This window comes from Impatiens glandulifera, chromosome 1, assembly GCF_907164915.1.
Source record: "Impatiens glandulifera chromosome 1, dImpGla2.1, whole genome shotgun sequence".
In the NCBI taxonomy this organism is placed as follows: domain Eukaryota; kingdom Viridiplantae; phylum Streptophyta; class Magnoliopsida; order Ericales; family Balsaminaceae; genus Impatiens; species Impatiens glandulifera.
This window is the reverse complement of record NC_061862.1, coordinates 143,938,405-143,960,769: the sequence shown is the minus strand read 5'-3', so window position 1 is coordinate 143,960,769 and position 22,365 is coordinate 143,938,405. Positions and strand designations below refer to the sequence as shown.

Below are 22,365 nucleotides of genomic sequence, written 5' to 3'. Positions count from 1 at the left end.
TCGGGAATAGTCATCAATGAAGGCTACAAAGTAGTATGCACCACCAAGTGATTTTGACTTCATTGACCCACATACATCAGAATGCACCAAGTATAATAATTCTGACTTTCTTTTCGATTTATGTGATCTAAATGACACTCGTCTTTGTTTTCTAGCCAAACAATCTGGACATCTCTTCAAGTGCACATTTAACACTGCACTAGCACATTTTTCTTAGAAAACATAGCTAAGTCTTTTTCGCTAATATGAGCCAAACATTTGTGCCACAACTAAGAAAAAATCAACTTCACAAGTGTTGATAAAATATTTAGATATTCCAGAACGAACAATATACAATTTCGAAAGTCTCTTACCTTTAACAACAACCATTGATCCCTTTTTAAGTTTCCATTCACCGCTAGAAAAAAAATTACAAAAGCCTTCATCATCTAATCCTCTAACCGATAAAAGATTTAAATGAATATCAAGAATATGCTTAACACTTTTTAGAACAAGAATAGTGCCATTGGCCATCTCAACACAGACATTACCAATTCCAACCACTTGAGCTTGACCAGTATTGCCCATACGAGAAATAACAAAATCACCAGCCTCATATTATGAGAAAATATCATTGTGATGTAGCACGAGTAGAAGCACCACTATCCACAATCAAATCTATCTCATCACAAGACACATTAACATTCTCAACATCACTATAACAAATAGTAAGGAAATCATCAACAATAGCAACATCATTATGATTTTTACCTTCTTTGTGGTTGGAAGTAGTGGGTGTGTTTTGAGTTTTCTTCTTGTTCTCCTTCTTTAATTTAAAACATTTTTTCTTGATATGACCATTTAGGCCACAATGATGACACTCAACATTTGCCCAATTATTAGAAGCCCCACAAGATTTGCTACGATTACTTTCTCACCATTTATTTCTCCACTGGATATTGTAACCAAGACATTTTATTGTAAAGAACAATATTGTGTCTTTAGTCTCATCTCTTCATTCAACACACTACTTTTTACAAAATTCAATGAGAGAACGTCATCTAGAGTAAAATTAGGCAGAGTTGTTCTAAAAGTCTCCCATAAATTAGGCAGAGTACCAAGTAAACATAAACCCTATATTTCGTCATCAAAGCTGAGTTTCATCGCCTCTAATTTATTAATAATTACCACAAAAATTATTCAAGTGATCAGTAATTAGAGAACCAACTTCATACCACATCAATTGCTTTATAAAAAAATTGGTCATTACCTTTTTTCTCTCATACAATTCTTCAAGTTTAGTCCAAAGAGTACGAACGTTAATAAGGGTGTTCTTGGTAAGCCTGGAATTTCCATTGGAATTGGAGGGTCCAATTCCAATTCCTAAGTTTGCTAGATCCATTAATATTAAGAATTGGAATTGGAATTAGAATTCTATTAGAATTCTATTAGAATTCAATGTAGTGTAATTTTATAGTTCTCATTTTCATTCTTTTTATGTCGGAATTTTAATTCTATTTTTTTGTTTTTTCAAACAAAATAACTTAATATTTTATCATTTAAAACACAATTAAAGTTTTCAATATTTTTTTCTGAATTTAGAATGTTAAAATATCAAACCAATATTTTTTTAGTAAGTTAACATTTTGAACTAATATATATTTTTTAATTGAAGAAGTTAACATTTTGAGACAATATTTTGTTTTTGAATTTAGAAAGTTAAAACGTCGAATCGATATTTTTTTAAAAATCTATAAAGTTAAAATGTTGAACCGATATTTTTTTTAAAGAAAATTGAAACTTAAAAAATCTTTTAACTTATTCTAATTGATTATGTCAAATCAATATTTTAATAAAATATATAATATATATTAAAATTATTTTTATTATACATTTTTTAAACATAGGAATTGGGATTAATTACAATTCTATAGTTTTTCCAAATATAAGAATTGAATTATAATTCAATGTCAATTCTCATAAAATTGTAATTAGAATTCCAATACCAATTCCACCCATCCAAACATACCCTAAGGGTGTGCTTGGTAACCCTGGAATTGGCATTGGAATTTGAATTGGATGGTCCAATTCCAATTATTATATTTGGTAGACACTTTAATATTAAGAATTGGAATTGGAATTAAAATTCTAATGGAATTCAATATAGTGTAATTTGATAGTTTTCAATTTCAATCTTTTTAGGTCGGAATTGTAGTTCTAATTTTTATATATATATATATATATATATATATATTTTTACAACAAAATAATTTGTTTTTTTATTATTTAAAACACGATTAAAGTTTTCAATCGATAATATTTGTTATTGGATTTAGTATGTTAAAACATTGAACCGATATTTTTTTTAGTTGAGTAAGTTTAACATGTTTAACACGTTTTTCATGTTTTTGACATGTTTAACATGTTTTCACACTTTAAACACGTTTATCATGTTTATGTCACGTTTAACACGTTTTAACATGTTTTCACGTTTTGACACGTTTAACATGCTGAACACGTTTAACACATTTTTTACATGTTGAACACGTTTAACACGTTTTTGGCACGTTTAACACGTTTTCACGTTTTGACACGTTTAACACGTATTTTACACGTTTAACACGTTTTTTACATTTTTGACACGTTTAACACGTTTATGGCAAGTTTAACACGTTTTTGACACGTTTAACACCTTTTTCATGTTTTTGGCACGTTTAACACGTTTTTCACATTTTTGGCACGTTTAACACATTTTCACGTTTTTTGCACGTTTAACACGTTTTTGACGTGTTGAACACATTTTTCACGTTTTTAGAATGTTTAATACATTTTTGACACGTTTAATATGTTTTTCATATTTTTGACATGTTTAACACGTTTTTGACACGTTTAACATGTTTTTGACATAGTTAAACATGATTTCATACATTTTTCACGTTTTTGACACATTTTCACGTTTTGGCACGTTTAACAAGTTTTTCACAGATTTGGCACATTTAACACGTTTTTGACACGTTTAACACGTTTTTTACACATTAAACACGTTTATCATGTTTTTGACACGTTCAACACGTTTTTCACACGTTTAACATTTTTCACGTTTTTGCATATTTAATACGTTTTTACATGTTTAACACATTTTTGACACATTTAACACGTTTTGACACGTTTAACACATGTTGGCATGTTTAACATGTTTTTGGCACGTTTAACACGTTTTGGCATTAAATGTATCAAAACATGTCAAAAGCGTGTTCAAACGTACTAAAAATGTGAAAAATATGTTGAAAGTGTTAAACATGTCAAAAACGTGTTAAACGTGTCAGAAACGTGTTCGACTGTAATTGAATCAACGTAGTAAAAATGAAGAAAATATATTGAAGTGAAAGATAGTTAGTTTATATTGGATTAATAAAAGAGAATTAAATTAAATTTATATAATTTGATTAATTATATTTATTATATTTTATTTTACAAACATAGAAATTGGGATAAATTACAATTCTATAATTTTCTCAAACATAAGAATTGAAATTGAATTACAATTTTATAATTTTTCCAAACATAGGAATTGAATTGTAATTCAATGTCAATTCTCATGGAATTAGAATTGGGATTCCAATGTCAATGCCAATTCCAATTCCAATTCCAATTCCACTCATCCAAACATACCTAAATAGAAATCACATGTTTCAGAACATTATCATCAACCCATTGACGAATATAACTACATAGTTGTCTGTGCAAAAAATTTCAATCATCCACACTTTTTCTACGGGCTTAGTTGAAGAGAACTGACAAATAAAAAAAATCACATACAATAAATATTCCATTTTAGCTTTCCAGATATTATAATTAGAATCATAAAAGCTTACCATTCTGGATGTGTTAGCCTCCATCCTTATACTTAAATAAAATCAAACTATGATACCACTTTGATGAGAATATGTATTTTTAAAAAACATAACTTTTTCCTAATTAACTGAGAATAAGAGATAAGAAAAGTAGAATGAAATCAAAACAATAATACAAGAAAAGTTTTAACGTGGAAAACATTTCTTCAAACTGAGAGTAAAACCACAAGACCAGTCAGGCCACTTAACAATCAATTATCATCAACAAGGTTACAAACATGAGTTCACTAGATATAAACTAGAGTCACTAATCAATTGCATTAAGATCACACAACAATCTTAACAATAATAACAACAAAGAGTAGAAAGAGTAAGATTAACCAACCTTATTAATTCTGCAATTGTGGTTTCACTTCAACTGATTTAGAAGACCCAAAAAATATATCCTCACCGTTTATAACGTAGCCCCAGAAATAACCAACAAGTTGTTAATGTTTGAAGTCGATCAAACAGTACAAACTCCGGCCAACAGAAATCTTTTCCAACTGCTACCTAAAACCCCTAAATCATTTTTTTTATATCTCTCCTATTGTTCTCCAAATCCAACATATCCAATATCGAGTTATCTTCACTTAAAAGACATAAATTATTTTTTATTATTGATAAATGATTGAATTCTTATATAATAATTAATTAGAAAAAAAATTGACCTACTAGGTTGACATTTTATTATCTTACTAATTATTATTATTATTTATTTATTTTTGTTAGTTATCTCTAAAGTTTGGTCTGTCCTAACTCATAAAAATAACTTTTTATGAGACCAAAAGTTATCGTTTCGATTCCTAGCAATATCATGGGAAGGAGAATCAGATTTGGAACTATTACAATAGTAAAATATCCCTATAAAGTGTTAAATGCATGAAAAGGAGATGTAACTCCCATCGGAATATAATTAATCATGTTTTTTTTAAAGAAACTCATATCAACCATGAATTTCCTTTATAATTAGACTATTAAGAAAAAAGGGTTAAGAAAAGAAACATTAATTATGATGGATGTAAGTCTTGACATAACCGAAACATTTTTTTTCTTTACAAAAATAGTCTTTAGCAACATTTTTATCCATATTGCAACATTGTTTTATACTAAAAACACTTTTACCAACCCTTAAATAGTTTAGCACTACTTTTTTTTTTTGAACAGTTTTGTTCAATTATTTTTACAGCCCTAAAACAGGGCTGTTCAATATTTGGTCTGAACCGAATATCTGACCGAATTCGAATAAACCGAATTCAAATTTCATTTTCGATTTTCGAATCGAATTTCAAATCAATTCGAATTCAAATACGGTTTTCGAATTGGTTTTCGAGTTTGGGTTTCAACTCGAAAACCAAACCGAAAACCGAATTTATTTTTTTATTATTTATTTTTCTAAACTTAGTTTAAGAAAAAATTCAAAATAATCATATTAAAATATTTTAAACTCAAGATTTAATAATAACAAAAATACCAGTGGTCTAGTAGTAGAATGATATTCTGCCACGGTATAAATTCGGGTTCAATTCTTGGCTGGTGCAATTTATTTTGAATTATGCTAGTTTCAATGAATAAAAAAATGAATTCAGTTTGAATTCGAATTATCCAAAATTCGAATTCGGTTCGGTTTAATTAAAATTTATTCGAATTCGGTTTTCGAATTGGCTAAAAAAAATTCAAATAAACCGAACCGAAGAACTCGAAAACCGAACCGATGAACACCCTGAACTGTTTTCTAATAATTATTTTTTAATTGATTATGCAATTTTTTTCCCATAAAATTTGGAACTTTTTTTCTTCCATATTTCAACTAAAGTTTCAATGAAATCTTATAACCATATTAGCAACTAACAATGCAATTTATATTTTAGATGATTTTATTTGATATATTGCAAACTCTTATTAAACTTACAAAATACACATCCACATGATGCTAAAATGAGATTATTTTGAATTAACAACAAGCTAGAGAACAAATTAGTAATTACCACATAATTATAAAGATAAGATAATGACAATGATAACACAACTCAGCAATAAAAATACCCAGGATGAAGAGCCAAAGCAACAAAAATTCCTGGATGATGATGATTTACTTCCAATTCTAAATATACAATCCATTATGACCATCGAAAACCCTAATCCCCCAAATACTGTACATATGAAGAAGATCACCATTTCCTTATTCTGCATATGCATCTCATCCACTCCAATCTTTTCAATCTCCACTCTGCATTCAAATTAACCACACAAATTTCAAAAATCAAATTATTCGGGTTTTTCTTTCGAATGGTTCCAGATTTTTGAAAATATATAAAAACTCACCTGAGGGCGGCATTATCCCTTATTATATTGTCCAACTGCTTGGATACATCGTGTTTCCATGAAGCAAGTTCGTCGATGCTGTTTCTCTACATTAATAGATAACGAAGGAAGTTAACCAGATTTCTATAACAATGTCACGAAAAAATGTATAAATATATGTCCAATTATGTTATATTTTGAAATTTATCAATGTTTTCAAGTCCAAACTTCAAAAGAAAAGATTACTTACCATAACTTCATTTGTATCAATCAAATTCTTCACATATGTTCTTATTTGCTTCATAATAACACCTTTTTCCTCAATATCACTGTCAAATTCTGCAAAAATCTTCCCATTTCTCAAATTCAATTCCTCAAGATAATTCTCCAAAACCGAGAAACTCATGTCCAAATTTCTAACTTTTTGCATCAGAATCTTAAGAACAGTATCACCCGGAATTCTACCCATCTGCTGTTGCCGACGTACTTCTTCACTTTTCCCATCAACAAAATCAACACCATCGGCCTCACTATACTGTGTTTGGGAAGTTGTTAATTGTTTCTGCTCCTGAACCGATATAAGATCCTCCAGCATTTTTTCAACAACATCCACACCATACACCTCAAGAAAACTCAAAGTACAGTAAAATTCAGAGCCATAATGCGAAGAAATATTCAACTTAAGGTATCTCACCCATTTGGGCTCCTCGAGAATAACAAACCTTTGAACATGTTTAGTATTTCCAGCTGTGAAATTTCCAAGTGTTACCCATGAATGTGTTGGATAATCTAAACTTCCTAGCAATTCAAACTCCTTCAAATTCGAAGAGTGGTGCTCGAAATTGGCTATTTCGATTGTATCCACTAATGTCTCTTCCGAAAGTTCTATGATGACAAATTTCTCATCGGCTGAACAAGGATTACGAAGATAGTTATCCTTTTCTCTCGATAAAATACTCGAGGCACCTTTTGCTTCTTTATTATGAGCAAGAACTTTTGCTCCTTTTGAAGATGATGCATAATTGTATTCTGCACCACCAGGCTCCAGCCGATGAATTATACTTCCAACTTTACCGGCTACGGATCTACTCTTGAAGTTAAACGCAGTAGTCTTGAATTCATCAAGTCCAGGAAACACTGTACGAGAAACCTTATCCTTTTCAAGAAGAACTTTGTCTAATATGGGATTAACATCATTTTCAGATGAGGAATCAATATTACTCTCTTCCCCATTTGTACTGTTTTGATTTTCATCAAACTCCTTAAGCATGGCATCCATTACAGGAATATTGATTTCATTTAAAGGAGATGAGCTCTGGTTAAATCCATCCTCAACCTCTTGCAAAGCCTCACAAGTCGTGAAATAATCGTTAGATCCATCTACATCAAACAAAAAACAGGACTATCAATATCTTTTTGTTAATCATAGCAAAAAAAGTATGTACAAGACTTCTTTTGGAAACAGCATTTCATCAGGTGTTCTCATCCAGATTCCATTTGGAAACAGTGTATCTTAAACTTAGTCAAACGACTCAAACCCAGATCCAGATACGGCTAAAAAAGGTCCAGCCGAAGATGGTGTCCAATTGAGCAGACTTGAATGGCTATTTATCATCTGGATCTGGATACAAAAGTGTTTCCAAATGAAATACATTGATTTAACACATTCCTGTCATAGTAAAACCAAAAGAGAATCAACTATTGCAATACTAATCAACCAAGACTCACCATGATCATATCCATCACCATGACTGATCCATATAGTCAGTAAGAAGACAATTCCCCAGAAAAGAAACAGCAAAGACAGAGAAACAGTAAACAATCGATTCTTTGCATCAATAATCTTCTCCAAAGCTCTCTTTTGCAGAAGAGATTTACGTGATTTCTGCATCGCACATTAATCTCAAAACAGCTTGAGAATGAATGAAAGTGAGAAGCCCTGCAAATCGAAAGCATATATTATAAGAACTTGAAGTTTTGCTTGTGAGTAAAGTCTGAATCACATGGAAATCGACCAATCACCAATGCTCATGTGAAACGTGTTTCTTAAAATAAGGTAATAATATGTTTCCTTGAAAACAAAGACTATAATAAAGCTGAAAATGAAACGGTTTTCGCAGATTTACAGTAAGAAAGAATGAAAATAAGGATGATCAAACACAAAAGCACAAGGATCTAAATCTGGGAATCATCAATCAACATGGGTTTACAGTTTTGAATAAAAATTTGAAAGAAAATGGTAACCTGAATATCCCTATGCATAAGCGCAGATCTTCAAAAGCAAATTAACTTTAACAAAAATTCTTGAGATCGAGGAAATCGACCGAAAGCAGATGAAAGCCTTTAAACCCTGCGCCAATTATTCTCCTTTTATTCAATATACACGCGGAATTGTACTCGTATACAATTGGAGAGTCGGAGAGAGAGAAATCTCTCCAACTCTCTCTCTCTCTCTCTCTCAAGACCTTACGACTGGTACAGTAAAATTAGAAACAACCAGAAAGTTCTTTCTTGTCGGAGTTCACAATTGAGTCAAATTTTAACGGGAATATAAAAAAAAAAAAAAAAAACATTTCATATTGTCGGTAAGTCAAATTTGATTATATATATATTTTTTAAAAATAATTATTTGAAAGTAATAATATTTTTTATAAAAGAATTTAATATATTAATATATAATAATATAAACTAAAAATAATAATTTAAAATAAAGAGTATTTTATAATTTTAGGGAGGTGTCATTTTTTTATATAAAAAACTTAAATTTATTAATAAATATAATAATAAAATAAAAAATAATTATATTTTAATTAATAAATTAAATTAAGTTAAATTATAAAAAGTGAGTGGTTACAATATTTGATGTCATCAAAATACAAAATTTATACTAATTACTTTTTTAATAAAAATCAAATATATTATATAATTTTTTTAATGTTTTTTTAAGTAGTTTACTATTTCCCATTTTTAAGGCTAAAAATGAGTTTTATTATTGATTTTCAAAGTTCTTTGAATACATTTTTTTAATAAAATTGTTTGAACAATAAAGACAAATATTTAATATTTGGTATAAATTTAGTAGACGAATGAAAATCAACTATGGTGGATTCCATTTTGTTCCATTTTTAAATTATTGGCACTTTTGATTATTGACTCAATTTTATTTTTTTTTTATTTTTTTTTGTTGTAATGTGTCTAAATTTTAATGGAAATTGTAAGTTATAACTATAAATTTATTAGATATATATAGTAAGTATTAAGATAATTTTCTTAAAAAAAATTAGAGCGGTACTAGTGTTAGTTGCCTCAATAAAAAATAAATACATAAATAAGGAAGAGAGGATTTTGGAATCAGTTCAGTATAGAATATATATAAGGATTGATAATGTTTACTTTAATCCTATATAGAATGATAATGTAACATTTAAGTTGGATATCCACCTTACTCATATTTAATGTGTTCAGACAATGATCACAATTTTAAACTAATTCTTAATCTAAATTATTTAGTTGGTAAATGTTTTAGTTTCTTCAATTTTGTTTATTTTTATTATGGAGGATAATTATAATCTGTATCGCAGTTTTTATTTAAATTCTTTTGTTATGAGCGATTTTTTCGATTTTACTAATGGTTAATCTGGGATGGACTGTGATCACAATTTTTATATATATATTTATTCTTTATATCATATAAGAATTTTAAATTTATTTCTATATAATAATATAAGTTTTTAATATATTTTAATATATATTATTAAAAAAATATTTATATAATTTTATTAAAAAATATTTGTTTTAAAGAATATAATATAATATTGCCCCGAGAAGATTTCTTGAAACAGAAAAGCATTCTCGTCCCAATCCGCCATATTACTCTCCCTAATTCTTATCATTTAAATTACTTTAATAGATTAAATAATAATAATAATATATTTTTAGTTTAATTGTATTATGGTATAGAACACAAATTATATGTTTCAGTTTTCAATAAAAACATATTTAATTGAATTTTTTTTAAAATTTATAAACTAAATTGAGAGATGAAAAATACTAATGATCTAAATAAAAAATGGATGTGTCCTTTTTAGTCATTACATGATAGAGTGGAATGGATGATGAGATTAGTGCACACTTTTGCTGCAGAAGATAGAGTAACTAATACATTTGTTGTAGTTCTAATTAAATAATTTTTACTTAAGAAAAAAATATCAATAACATAATATGCAAAGAAATTTTATTTATTGTTTTAAATAAAATACTAATTGAATATGATTTTATTGACTTAATTGTCGTTGCATTAACGGAAATATCATTATATTGAATTTCATATTGTTTAATACTTCAATATTATTTTGTTCACTTTGTAGTTTCCAAAATTTTGGTACAAGATTGATTATTATATTGTTTGAAACATTTCTCTTTTTATGAGAGAAAAATAACTACTGGATTAACTCTAAGTAGCACAAAATTTGATAGAGGTAAAAATAGTGTTTTAAATTAAATTAATGTATTTTTTGAATGGGAGTGACTATAAGATTACCTTAACTTTTAACTATTTAAAACAATTTATTTATTTATTTATGTATCACACATAATTATTCGACTTAGGATTGAGTCTAGACTACAACCATAATATTATTTATAAAAAAAAAATTATGACTCAAAGAAAAATGACAAAATCTATCCCCATGTTACCAGGTAACTAGAATTTGCGTGGTGCATGTTACTCTATGTATTTTATAAAAGATTTTATATGTATTAAATATTTTTTATGATAACTTTAAATAGTTTTTCTAATATAAAAATATTGCAACTCAAAAAGTATTTTAATATCAGCTTTTGATCTACTTTTGAACTCCACCCTTGATTCCCAACAACCAACATGATTTAGAAAGTAGTTTATCTATAAAAAAAATAATGTTTATTCTTTACAAGCTGTTTGTTTAGTAGTAAACTGTTTATCAAGTTAAATTATACTTTCCAAAGTTTTTAATTTAATTTTATTGGTGATAGATGAAATAGAAAATAAATTAAATGTGATGAAAACCATGAAACTAATAATACTAGCATAATATCTTGCATTGAAAAATTAATAACTCGGTTGTCTTTTATATTGTCATTATCATTTTTATTGTCGTTTTTAATGTAACGCTAAGGTGTCATTTTTTATTATAAAAAAATTTAACATATCTAGGAAATTGAATATAAAATATAATATATACAAACTTAAAATAGACGATATTCATCTCTCTATCGTCGCCATTGTTGTCATCATCAACATCATTTACACCACACCACGTTCATTATCCTATTCATCGTTAACATCTATATTTTGTACATGCGGGACTTTAATGGTTGAGGTAGCTTATTGATCATCATCATTCTCTTATTTATCGTTGTTTTCGTTATTTATCAAAAGAGAGTTTTTTTTCTATTCAGCTCACCGACATCTTCCTCTCCGACCTCTTACACTCAAGGGTGGAGCCAGAATTTAAAATCTATCCGGGCTAAAATCGATTGTAAGAATATAGTTGTTGTTGCCATATAAAAATCGACGGTAGAAATATATTTAATATCCATCTAATTTTAATGTAAATTTGTCTAATTTCATCATAATGATTAACTAGATATCGATATATAAAAATACGCAATCCAATCTAAAACTTCGTTCAAATGTAGTTTATCAAACTCAACTCTCTGAGATTTAGATGGAATTCTCATACAAAAAAAATGTATTTGTTTTGATAATAATGAAAGATTATCAATTTTTGGCTTAAAAAATATATAATATTATTTTTTCGATTTTATTTTAAATTTGTTATTAAAGAAATTGTTAAATTTCAAGATTCACCGTCTATATATTTATGATGAAGAGTATAAAATGATTTATACAGGCACACATGGATATAACATACCGATACTAATAAAATAATAAATTAATCTAAACTTACAAAAAATAATTTCAATCTAGCTCACGAGTACTAGTCTCATTTTAGCACAGTGTAGGCTAGTGTTAAGGGTTAGAGAGTTAGGATATTAATATTTTTTAGTTAAGAATAGATTATATAATTTTTAATGGTGAGATAACTAGACTTTGAAATAATTGTAATTGGTACACACTGATTCATATAATTACCACGAGAGTCCTTGACTCTCACTATATGAAAACAAATGGAAATCATTTATCTCTATATGTAAACAAATTTATGCAAAATTACCATGAAAGTCCTTTAGTCTATCTATGAATAAATAAATTCTGCTGAAGGAAACCCGAGATACAACCCAAGAATATCTCTAATCGCTCACTCTTGAGTTTTGACTTATCTCTTCTTCTTTTTAGTCGAAAACACTCGCCACTGTAACCAACACTTCTCCACCGCCATATCTGGTCGTAACCAACACCCTTTTACTTATGTCGTTCAACCGTTATACATTGATAACTAGTCGCTAAGCATAATTTGTAAATAAGTTGTATAATATTTTTTTATACAATTATTTACGCAAACTAAACATATTCTTGTTTTGAACCCATAATATTAACCAAATGGAATAAATGTTATAAATATATCTTTTAATAACCATAAGTTTTTTTTTAATAAATAAAATCGTCATTTGACAGGCACAAAGGCATAGCACGAAAGTCCTTTTCCGAGCATAACCAAATAACATACCACTTATAAAACTATGGTATAAAGTATATTTATACATGTACATTTTATTGATTTTTCAAAAAATCACTTGGCGACTCTATTTTCAAATAAGTGGTTTGTTAAATTAATTAGGTTTGATTAATTTAAAATCGGGTTTCAAATCAAATTGTCATTTGATTATAACAAGTCCCTATAGATTACTAAAATTTGAATATAAAATTAATTATTTTTACATGATTAATTGTAAAGCGGCTAAGTCTTATCAAAATCTTTTAAAATTAATGTTTTATTTTAAATGTTTGATACGCAAACCAATGTTGAAATCATAAAACCTCAAAAATACTCCGGGACCTCTCCTCATATTGCCACATGTCCGCAAGACAAGTGCTAAACTATGAGGAACCGATGGACCTAATACATGAGTCGATGCATGTTTTTGCTTACACTTGCCTTTTATCTCATGCAAACCCTTTAAATGTTAAGAAATGGAAAATTCTAAATCGTAAAGCGTAAGAAATTTGAAAAGTGACCAAAATTAACTAGTAGAGACCTTAGAGTCGTTGCAGAACATAGCGTCTAAAACCCCCCTTTCCACATGTAACCAAACGCCGAACTTACTCTCTTTGTTTCCTAATTTTTTTTTAAAAATAAGGTGGCGACTCTTTAGTCGCGAGGTTATTTAATATTGAAATTTTTAAAGTAGACCTATGACATACTTTCCATTAAAAAACTCTAAATCTCTTTTAAATTCGACGGGATAGTAAGTTATCGAGTTGTCTACAAAACCTCGTTTTATAAACTTAAAATTTTTCAATCCTTAAAATTAATTCCCCTCACATTTTCAAAATAATTTTTTTTAAAAAGAACGTCATAGAATTTTTCAAACTCGTCGATCAAATATTTTTTAAAATTCGATCACAATAAGAAATATCTCTTAAATGTTCTCCATTAACCCCAAAATATTCTTCACAACTTTAAATATAAAAATTGTCTTTTACTCTTTCAATACAGAGATATTGCAGAACATCAACCCTATAATTTTTTGTTGGAACAACTTAAATATGTCTTAAGTGTAAAAGTTTTAGAATTGTCTTTCAAAATCATAACCATTGACAATTGATATGAGAGAATTAAACGATTAAAAATCCAGTTTTTTTTATTTCTCAATATTCTTTAACAAAGCTTTATCATATTGCTCCACAAATTGTTTAAGAGATATTTTGGAGTTCACAAAGTCATAAAAAAAGCGTTCATACTTTTACTCCGTTGAGATGTGCACATCCCTGCCCAAAAGTGGTCTTTCACATAAACATGTATCAATTTAGATCTTTTCATAAATAAAGAATTCAATCAGTTATTATCTTCCAACTGAAAATATTTTATTAGTCTGATCCAATTGTCTTCGCATTATTGAATAGTAATGAAGTTAAATACAATTTTTTCAACATTTTCTTTATGAGTTTGTATTCAGCATGACTTTCAAATTATATAGGTAGTTTCTTCATGATATGCCATAAACAAAAACGGTTATGAACTTTAGAAAATACCTTCTCATTCTAGTTGATTGAGCATATAATTTATAGAATTCACAAACTTCTTCTTGGGAGGAAAATGACATTCCAACATTGGGAATTTAGATGTGAAAATGTCATTCCAAGTTAGTCCGAAAGGCTTAACATGTCTCTATAAAATTTTATTCCAAGTTATTCCAACATAGCCTTTAGAAACAAAAAATAAAAGTTTTTTTGAACATAAAAAGTGTCGAACATGGAATGCAGAGCTGAAAAATTCAAGTTTTTTTCAATATTAATAAAGTGTCGAACATGGTTTTGTTCAGCGCTGAACATGACATTGTTTGTGTTGTTTTTTGGCACAATTAGAATCCCACATCGGAAGATAATGGGAGTGAAAGAAGTTTCTTAGTATATAAAAGAAACTATATTCACAATTAGCATAAATCCCACATCGGAAGATGATGGGAGTTGGGGAAGTTTCTTAGTGTATAAAAGAAACTCACCCCTCTTTGGTTTATTGCACCCAAATTTGTATCTCTTCTTCCTTATTAATTTATAGCCTTAGTGCTCGGAGACGTAGGCAACATTTTGGCCGAACTCCGTTATCAAATTCTGTTAGTGTTCATTCTTTTGTTTTCTTCTTTTTGTGGTTTCCGTCAAGGGTTTTTCCCAACAAGTGGTATCAGAGCCGAAGGTTCGTCCTTGGCATGGTGGAGTCTTCAAAAGGGGCGTCAACTCCTTCGTCATCCTGGACGAGGACACTGATGTCGAATTTGAAGTTTGCGGTGGAGATCTTTGATGTAATTGGGCATTTCGGCATGTGGCAAGGTGAGGTTCTAGATTGTCTTTTTCAGCAGGGTCTAGATGTTGCTATTGATGTTGGAAAGCCAGATGGTATAGAAGAAAAAGAGTGGAGTATCATGAATCGGTTGGCGTGCGGAACAATTCAGTCGTGCCTGTCCAGAGAGCAGAAGTATGCTGTGAAGAATGAAACTTCTGCACAGAAACTGTGGCAAGCATTGGAGGACAAGTTTCTGAAAAAGAGTGGTCAGAATAAGCTCCTTATGAAGAAGCGACTGTTCCGGTTTGAATACCAATCAGGTATTACGATGAATGAGCATATAACTAAGTTTAATCAGTTAGTAGCGGATTTGTTAAACCTTGACGTTAGGTTTGAGGATGAAGACTTGGCTTTGATGTTGCTATCGTCCCTTCCTGATGAATTTGAACACTTAGAAACAACGTTACTTCATGGGAAGGGAAATGTTTCTCTTGATGCTGTAAGTTCTGCTTTATATAGTCATGAACTGAGAAAGCAAGATAAAAGGAAAAGAAAAGTAGGTACAGCAGATTAAGCATTGATGGTCAGGGGCCGTCAGCAGAGCAAATCAAAAGGGAAAGGAAGAATATCTGAAAGTAGAGTTGCCAAAGATGAATGTGCTTTCTGTCGTGAGAAAGGACATTGGAAGATTAACTGCCCAAAGTTGAAGAAGAAAGAGAAAGATTCTGAAAATGCGAATGTTGCAGAAAACAAAGGTGATGCAGATTCAGAATACTCTTTATCGATGTCACACACAACATCACATCCTGATGCGTGGATATTGGACTCAGTCTGCACTTATCATATGACACCAGTTCGAAAGTGGTTCTTTGACTTTAAGGAGCTTGATGGTGGAGTTGTTTACATGGGAGATGCTAATACATGTAAAATAAAAGGGATAGGTTCAATCAAGTTGAGGAATAATGACGGATCCACCAGAATTATTAGAGATGTTCGGTACATACCGAATATGAAAAAGAATCTCATTTCTTTGGGGGCCTTGGAGTCAAAAGGCCTACATGTGAAATTGGAAAATGGAATTCTTAAAGTAATCTCTGGAGCGCTAGTGATGTTGAAAGCTATCAGGAAGAGTAATAATTTGTATTATTATCAAGGTAGTACAGTTAATGGGATATCATGTGTATCAACTTCCGGGAGCAGTAAGGATTTAGAGGCAACAAAACTATGGCATATGCGATTGGGGAACGCTGGTGAGAAATATATGCAAACTCTTGTCAAACAAGGATTATTGAAAGGTACAAAAGTTTGTAAGTTAGATTTTTGTGAATATTGTATTCTGGGAAAACAAAGGCGAGTAAAATTTGGCACTGCTATGCATATACCAAGGGTATTTTGGATTATGTGCACTCAGATGTCTGGGGACCTGCCAAGACTCCTTCTCTTGGAGGTAGACATTACTTTGTTACTTTTGTTGACGATTTTTCCAGAAGAGTATGGGTGTTTACGATGAAGAACAAATGTGAAGTGTTTGAGATTTTTCTTAAATGGAAAACTCAAGTTGAAGACGAGACAGGAAGAAAGATCAAAATTCTCCGAACTGATAACGGTGGAGAATACAAGAATGATCCATTCCAAAAGTTATGCCAAGAGTGTGGCATAGTTCGACACTTCACAGTCAGAAAAACACCACAGCAGAATGGAGTATCGGAACGTATGAACAGGACATTGGTGGAGAAAGTTCGATGTATGTTGTCTAATGCTGGGTTAGACAGGAAATTTTGGGCAGAAGCTGTGTCATACGCTCAACATTTGATAAATCGCCTACCATCATCTGCACTTGGTGGCAAGACTCCATTAGAGGTATGGTCTGGAAAACCTGCAACTGATTATGATTCTTTGCATATTTTTGGTTCTACAATATATTATCATGTAGTTGAATCAATGTTGGATCCACGAGGAAAGAAGGCTCTTTTTATGGGATTTAATACGGGAGTTAAAGAGTATCGCCTCTGGTGTTTGGATGCAAAGAAAACCATTATCAGAAGAGATGTTACTTTTGATGATTATTCAATGTTGAATAAGGTAACACCAGACAAGATTGATTGTACTCCGCAACAGGTAAAGTTTGAGCAGATTAAGATAAGCCCAACTAGAAGTGACTCTCCGACGACAGACGAAGAGTTAAATGTGGAAGAGGTTCTGACCCAAGAACCTTCAGAACAAAGTGAATCAATTGCTATGAATAGGCCAAGACGAGTTATTCAAAAACCAAGTCGGTTTGTTGACATGGCGGCCTATGCACTTCTAGTCGTAGATGATGTTCCATCCACTTTTTCAGATGTCAGTCGAAGTACTGAAAATGGAAAAAGGAGAGGTGTTATGGAAGATGAGATGCAATCTATTCAGAAGAATGAGACATGCAAGTTGAGGCATCTACGAAAAGAGAAGAAGGCTATTGGTTGTAAATGGATCTTTGCTAAGAAAGAAGGATTTCCTGAAAAATTTGATGTTCGCTACAAGGAAAAATTGGTAGTTAATGACTACGCTCAGAAGGAAGGAGTTGATTATAATGAGGTACTTTCTCCTGCTGTTAAACACTCTTCCATTAGAATTTTGTTGGCCTTGGTAGCGCAGATGAATTTGGAGCTAGCTCAACCAGATGTGAAGACCGCAGACATACACGGTCATTTGAATGAGGAAATCTACATTTATCAACCAGATGGATTCAAGGTTGCTGATAAAGAAAATTGGGTTTGCAAGTTGAACAGATCATTGTACAGGTTGAAGCAATCGTCGAGACAATGGTACAAGCGACTTGACAAGTTTATGATAGAGCACAAGTACACAAGAAGTAGATTCAGTTCATATGTGTATTTGCGCAAATTGCAAGATGAGTTTTACATCTATCTACTCTTGTACGTTGATGATATGTTGATAGCATCAAAGAGCCAATATGAAGTTGACAAATTGAAGGCTCAATTGGGTAAAGAGTTCGAGATGAAAGACATGGGGAAAACCAAATGTAATTGTTTAGATTTGGTAAACACCTTCCGCGTTTGAGTCGGCGCTGAAGAGCGCCAATTGGAAGCACTGAAGAGCTATTTTTAATATTGAAGATTAGTATTTGGATATTGTGTCAAGGTGGAGATTTGTTGTTTTTTGGCACAATTAGAATCACACATCGGAAGATAATGGGAGTGAAAGAAGTTTCTTAGTATATAAAAGAAACTATATTCACAATTAGCATAAATCCCACATCGGAAGATGATGGGAGTTGGGGAAGTTTCTTAGTGTATAAAAGAAACTCACCCCTCTTTGGTTTATTGCACCCAAATTTATATATCTTCTTCCTTATTAATTGATAGCTTTAGTGCTCGGAGACGTAGGCAACATTTTGGCCGAACTCCGTTATCAAATTCTGTTAGTGTTCATTCTTTTGCTTTCTTCTTTTGTGGTTCTGTCAGGGTTTTCCCCAACAGTTTGGTGTTGAACATGGCATTATAAGGCGATTTACATGGAATGCAAAATTGAAAAATTCAAGTTTTTTTCAATATTAAAACAATTTCGAACATGGCCGTGTTCAACGTTGAACATGACCTTATTCGGCGTTGAATATGAAATGAAGAACTGGAAAATTTAAGTTTTTTTCAACATTAAAAAAGTGTCCCAACACATTGTTCAGCGCTAAACATGACTTTGACCTTGTTCAGTGCTAAACATGGAATGCAAAATTGAAAAATTCAAGATTTTTTAACAGAATAGTTTTAGAAATGTGACTAAACATAACACAATTCAAAATTTTGTAAAATAACAAAATTGTAAAGATTAAAATTAGGTAGATTTCATGATTAAGATTTAAATTAACTAAATCTATGTAATTGTATTTAGATTGGTTGAATCGTTAAAATTATATTTTTTATTATTCTGTAATTTCAATTGAATTAATTAATTATGTGTATTTTGTTTGACATTTTTAAACACGGTCCCTAAACTTGTTGTAGAATATCTTAATTTGAGTATGTATATCTTCATTTATGATTATTGGGTGACTGGTGAAGTTTTTAGAAAGAATTAATTTCATCATTTTCTTGTAATTTAATTTATTTATTATAAATTATATATTATTAAAAAAAAACTAGCATGATTACAACTTCAATTTAAGCTGTTTGATTTTATAGGTAAACTTTAATCTAAGTTGTTTAATTTGATTCATAGGTAAGATTCTTGTGAATTCAACAAATTTTCCGAATTAACTAAACATGGTTGTAAAATGTATTTTTATTCAATCACATTTTGTTTTCTCAATCTAACAATTAGATACAATGTTTTTAAATTGGCCAATATTTGGTGTTAGATTGATCATTCCATTCAAATCAGTCTCATAGACTTGTATTTATTAAAATATGAAAATTATAAGAAGTTTAAGTTACATCTTGTGTAATTAAAAATTGAATTGAAATTACAATTATATATATAATATATTTCTTTTCAAAAAAGGAATTAAGAGAAAAAAATGCTCATTTAACTGATATAGTAGAGCATATCATGACTATAAATTTGTGGATTAAATTGTTTATAAACAAAATTAACAGAAAAATAAAGTTTGAATTTGGAAAAACCTATCAATATCATAAAATATTAATAATTTATTTTATTCAAAATCTACAAGATTCAAAAAAAAAAGCTTCAATCAAAATTGCATAATTTATTCATGAAGAGGAGGATTCTCCAATGTAAAACATACACAATGGTAAGGAACAATGAAAAGACAAAACCCCATTGGATCAGGCCTATCGTGACAATACTTCATTCCATAATCAGCACAATCTTTATTTACTTTACAAGGTCGGAAAACTGGTGATATCATTTTCGATTCGGCCAAATAAGTCATGCCTACATATCATATTAGTAAAACAAATTATACAAATATTAATTTTAACACTGCATTTAATTTGTTTCTATCCCATCAAATTTTGACATGAAGTGGAGACCCCAAAGTAACTTTCCTGAATCATGATGTAGGTCAAGATTGATCAATAGAAAAAATGTAATCATGGATATTGATAGTAACATCTCTAGAGAGAAAATAAAACCGAATTCATTTAAAATCATTACTTTTAACAGAGCGAGATTTGTGTTATTGTTATAAGTTTGAATACATGTATGTCTTACCAGATGCCATGAATAAAACTAGGATCAATAAGGAAGTTGACCTTAGAGAAGTCATTGCCATTAAACTAATAGAAGAGCAAAGGAGGAGATGTGATGCTATGGGCTATCATAGATTGACGCTGTTATTTAAATTGAAAGATGAACAATATTTAGAAAGTTGCTTAAATTAATTTGTGAATCTCCTTTTATTTGATAATTAAACTAGATTTGTTACATTTAGAAAAAAATAAAATAACCAATAAAATGATATAGATTATGATTATAAAAAATAATTTAAGATGGAATATTTTTTTGAAAATAATCTTTGTAATAAATGAAGTAAGAAATCATATTATTATATTATTATAACTTGTATCATGTCTTATCCACAAGGATAACTCAAAAATTCAAACGTGGTAAGGATATTCGTATTAACTTTATAAATTAAAAAGAAATAAATCATAATATTAAAATCTACCGAAAAATACTTTAAGTTTTAATTTTACAATTTTGTTATAAAATCATGATTTAGTGGGAAGTGGTGACTGGTGAGCAAGGCTTTCAAAATCGAGAGTTTGCGTAAAATCGTTGGACAGTTATAACTCGTAAAATCTAGAGTTTACTTGAAATCGTAAGAGTTTAATTTAAGAAAATAATAGTTATATATTATTATTATTTATATCTATATAATTAAGTATTTTATACTTAACCAAATTTAAAATTTTATATATTAAATATAATATTAATTAAAAAATAATAATAAGTAAATAATACTATAAAAAAATTATATTTAAAAAATTAATTATATTAATTAATTTATAAAAATAAATAATAAATTTATTTTTTAATTTTTAAATATAAATATGTTTTTTTAAATGTAAAATCGTATATAATCGTAAAATTATCGTAAGTTTAAAATGTAAGAGTTTACTTATTTAAGAATTTACATAAAATCAGACTCGTTAATCTTATGTGAAATCGTAAAACCGTAAGAATTTAAGAGTAAACTTACGGTTGAGAATTTTGAAACTGAGACTAAAATTGCAGGATCTTCTAAACAACCTACACATCTAGCTAAGTTGTTGAATGACATAGTCTAACAGAATTTGAAACACTAAAGAAATTGGATCTGAGTTAGAGCTGGTCATGAAAATAAATTCAGCTAAATCATAAAAACATAATAAAATAGATCAAAAGGATGATGAACTGAACTTGATTGGTATAGTCAATAGTGAAAGATTGACTGAGAATTATATTGATTCGTTAGTTGATGGCACAATGAATGACAATCTGTTTGAAAATCTGGGTCTGGGTATGGATCTCATGGAAGCTACAAATAAATTGGGTCAGAATATAAGTCAGGGTATAATAGGTGAAGAATGTATGAAACTGGAAGAATTAGCCAACGGTTTTCGCTTGGCCGGGTCTGATAAGGGGTTAGCCAACGATTTTCGCTTGATTGGGTCTGAAAAAGATAATCTGGTTTCTCATATAAGCCCTGGTTCTACTCACGTTTCTGGTCATACAATTATTTCCTCTATCGGTCCTAATCGACAAGATGATAACTCTACACTCAAAGTTTTGAGCCACTGGTCGAATCAAAAGAACCAAAACATGAATGTTGATTTGGAATCAGACCATAGAACCAACTATGATGAAACAATAATATGTGACCTTGAATATCATAAGTCCATGAAGAAGATGTCAGCAGCAAAGATCAAACCAAAAGCAAAGGGACATAGTTCTTCCAAAATAAGTGCTGAAATTGAAAGGATTGGTCAAGTAATAGGATCGAAAAATTCTAAAACAGCTAAGAAGGGTAAGAATGGATCGAAAATCAAAGAAAGGAAAAATATGAAGGCAAATAACTCAAGTTCCAAAAACAATGCTGAAGTAAATCCTAAGGAACCCGTGACACCCGAGGCTAACCCTAAGATATTCAACATGAGTGTGTTTTTTCCACTCGTTAAGCTGGATTCTAAAATTCCAATGATAGCATTCAAAAGAGGAAAACTTGTACTCAAGAGAATAGCACTGAAGGGGATATTCTAAAGAAGATTGGCAAAATTGAAGACAACAATTTTGTGAGAAAT

General features: G+C 29.8%; 1 protein-coding gene across 2 annotated transcripts; it reads right to left on the bottom strand.

Annotated features, from left to right (window-relative positions):
* Positions 1-5,851: 5,851 nt before the first annotated feature.
* Positions 5,852-8,652, bottom strand: LOC124920003 (SUN domain-containing protein 4-like). Of its 2 annotated transcripts, none has more exons than XM_047460387.1 (5): positions 8,421-8,652; positions 7,905-8,115; positions 6,427-7,556; positions 6,198-6,283; positions 5,852-6,102 (listed from the first exon to the last, which is right to left on the bottom strand). In XM_047460387.1, the coding sequence occupies exons 2-5, from the start codon at positions 8,065-8,067 to the stop codon at positions 5,868-5,870; spliced, it is 1,614 nt and encodes a 537-aa protein (XP_047316343.1). In that variant the 5' UTR covers positions 8,068-8,115; positions 8,421-8,652; the 3' UTR covers positions 5,852-5,867. The 2 variants fall into 2 exon arrangements, with proteins under 2 accessions (XP_047316343.1, XP_047316344.1); XM_047460388.1 differs by lacking the exon at positions 8,421-8,652 and adding an exon at positions 7,622-7,797 and having other exon boundaries at positions 7,905-8,047.
* Positions 8,653-22,365: the final 13,713 nt, after the last annotated feature.

Excerpts from the sequence above, each read along its gene's own strand:
- LOC124920003 (XM_047460387.1), bottom strand. The coding sequence starts at position 8,067 with ATGCAGAAATCACGTAAATCTCTTCTGCAAAAGAGAGCTTTGGAGAAG. Across the intron at positions 7,557-7,904 it reads TGGTGATGGATATGATCATG|ATGGATCTAACGATTATTTC; the intron begins GTGAGTCTTGGT and ends TGTTTGATGTAG. Across the intron at positions 6,103-6,197 it reads AGGGATAATGCCGCCCTCAG|AGTGGAGATTGAAAAGATTG; the intron begins GTGAGTTTTTAT and ends ATTTGAATGCAG.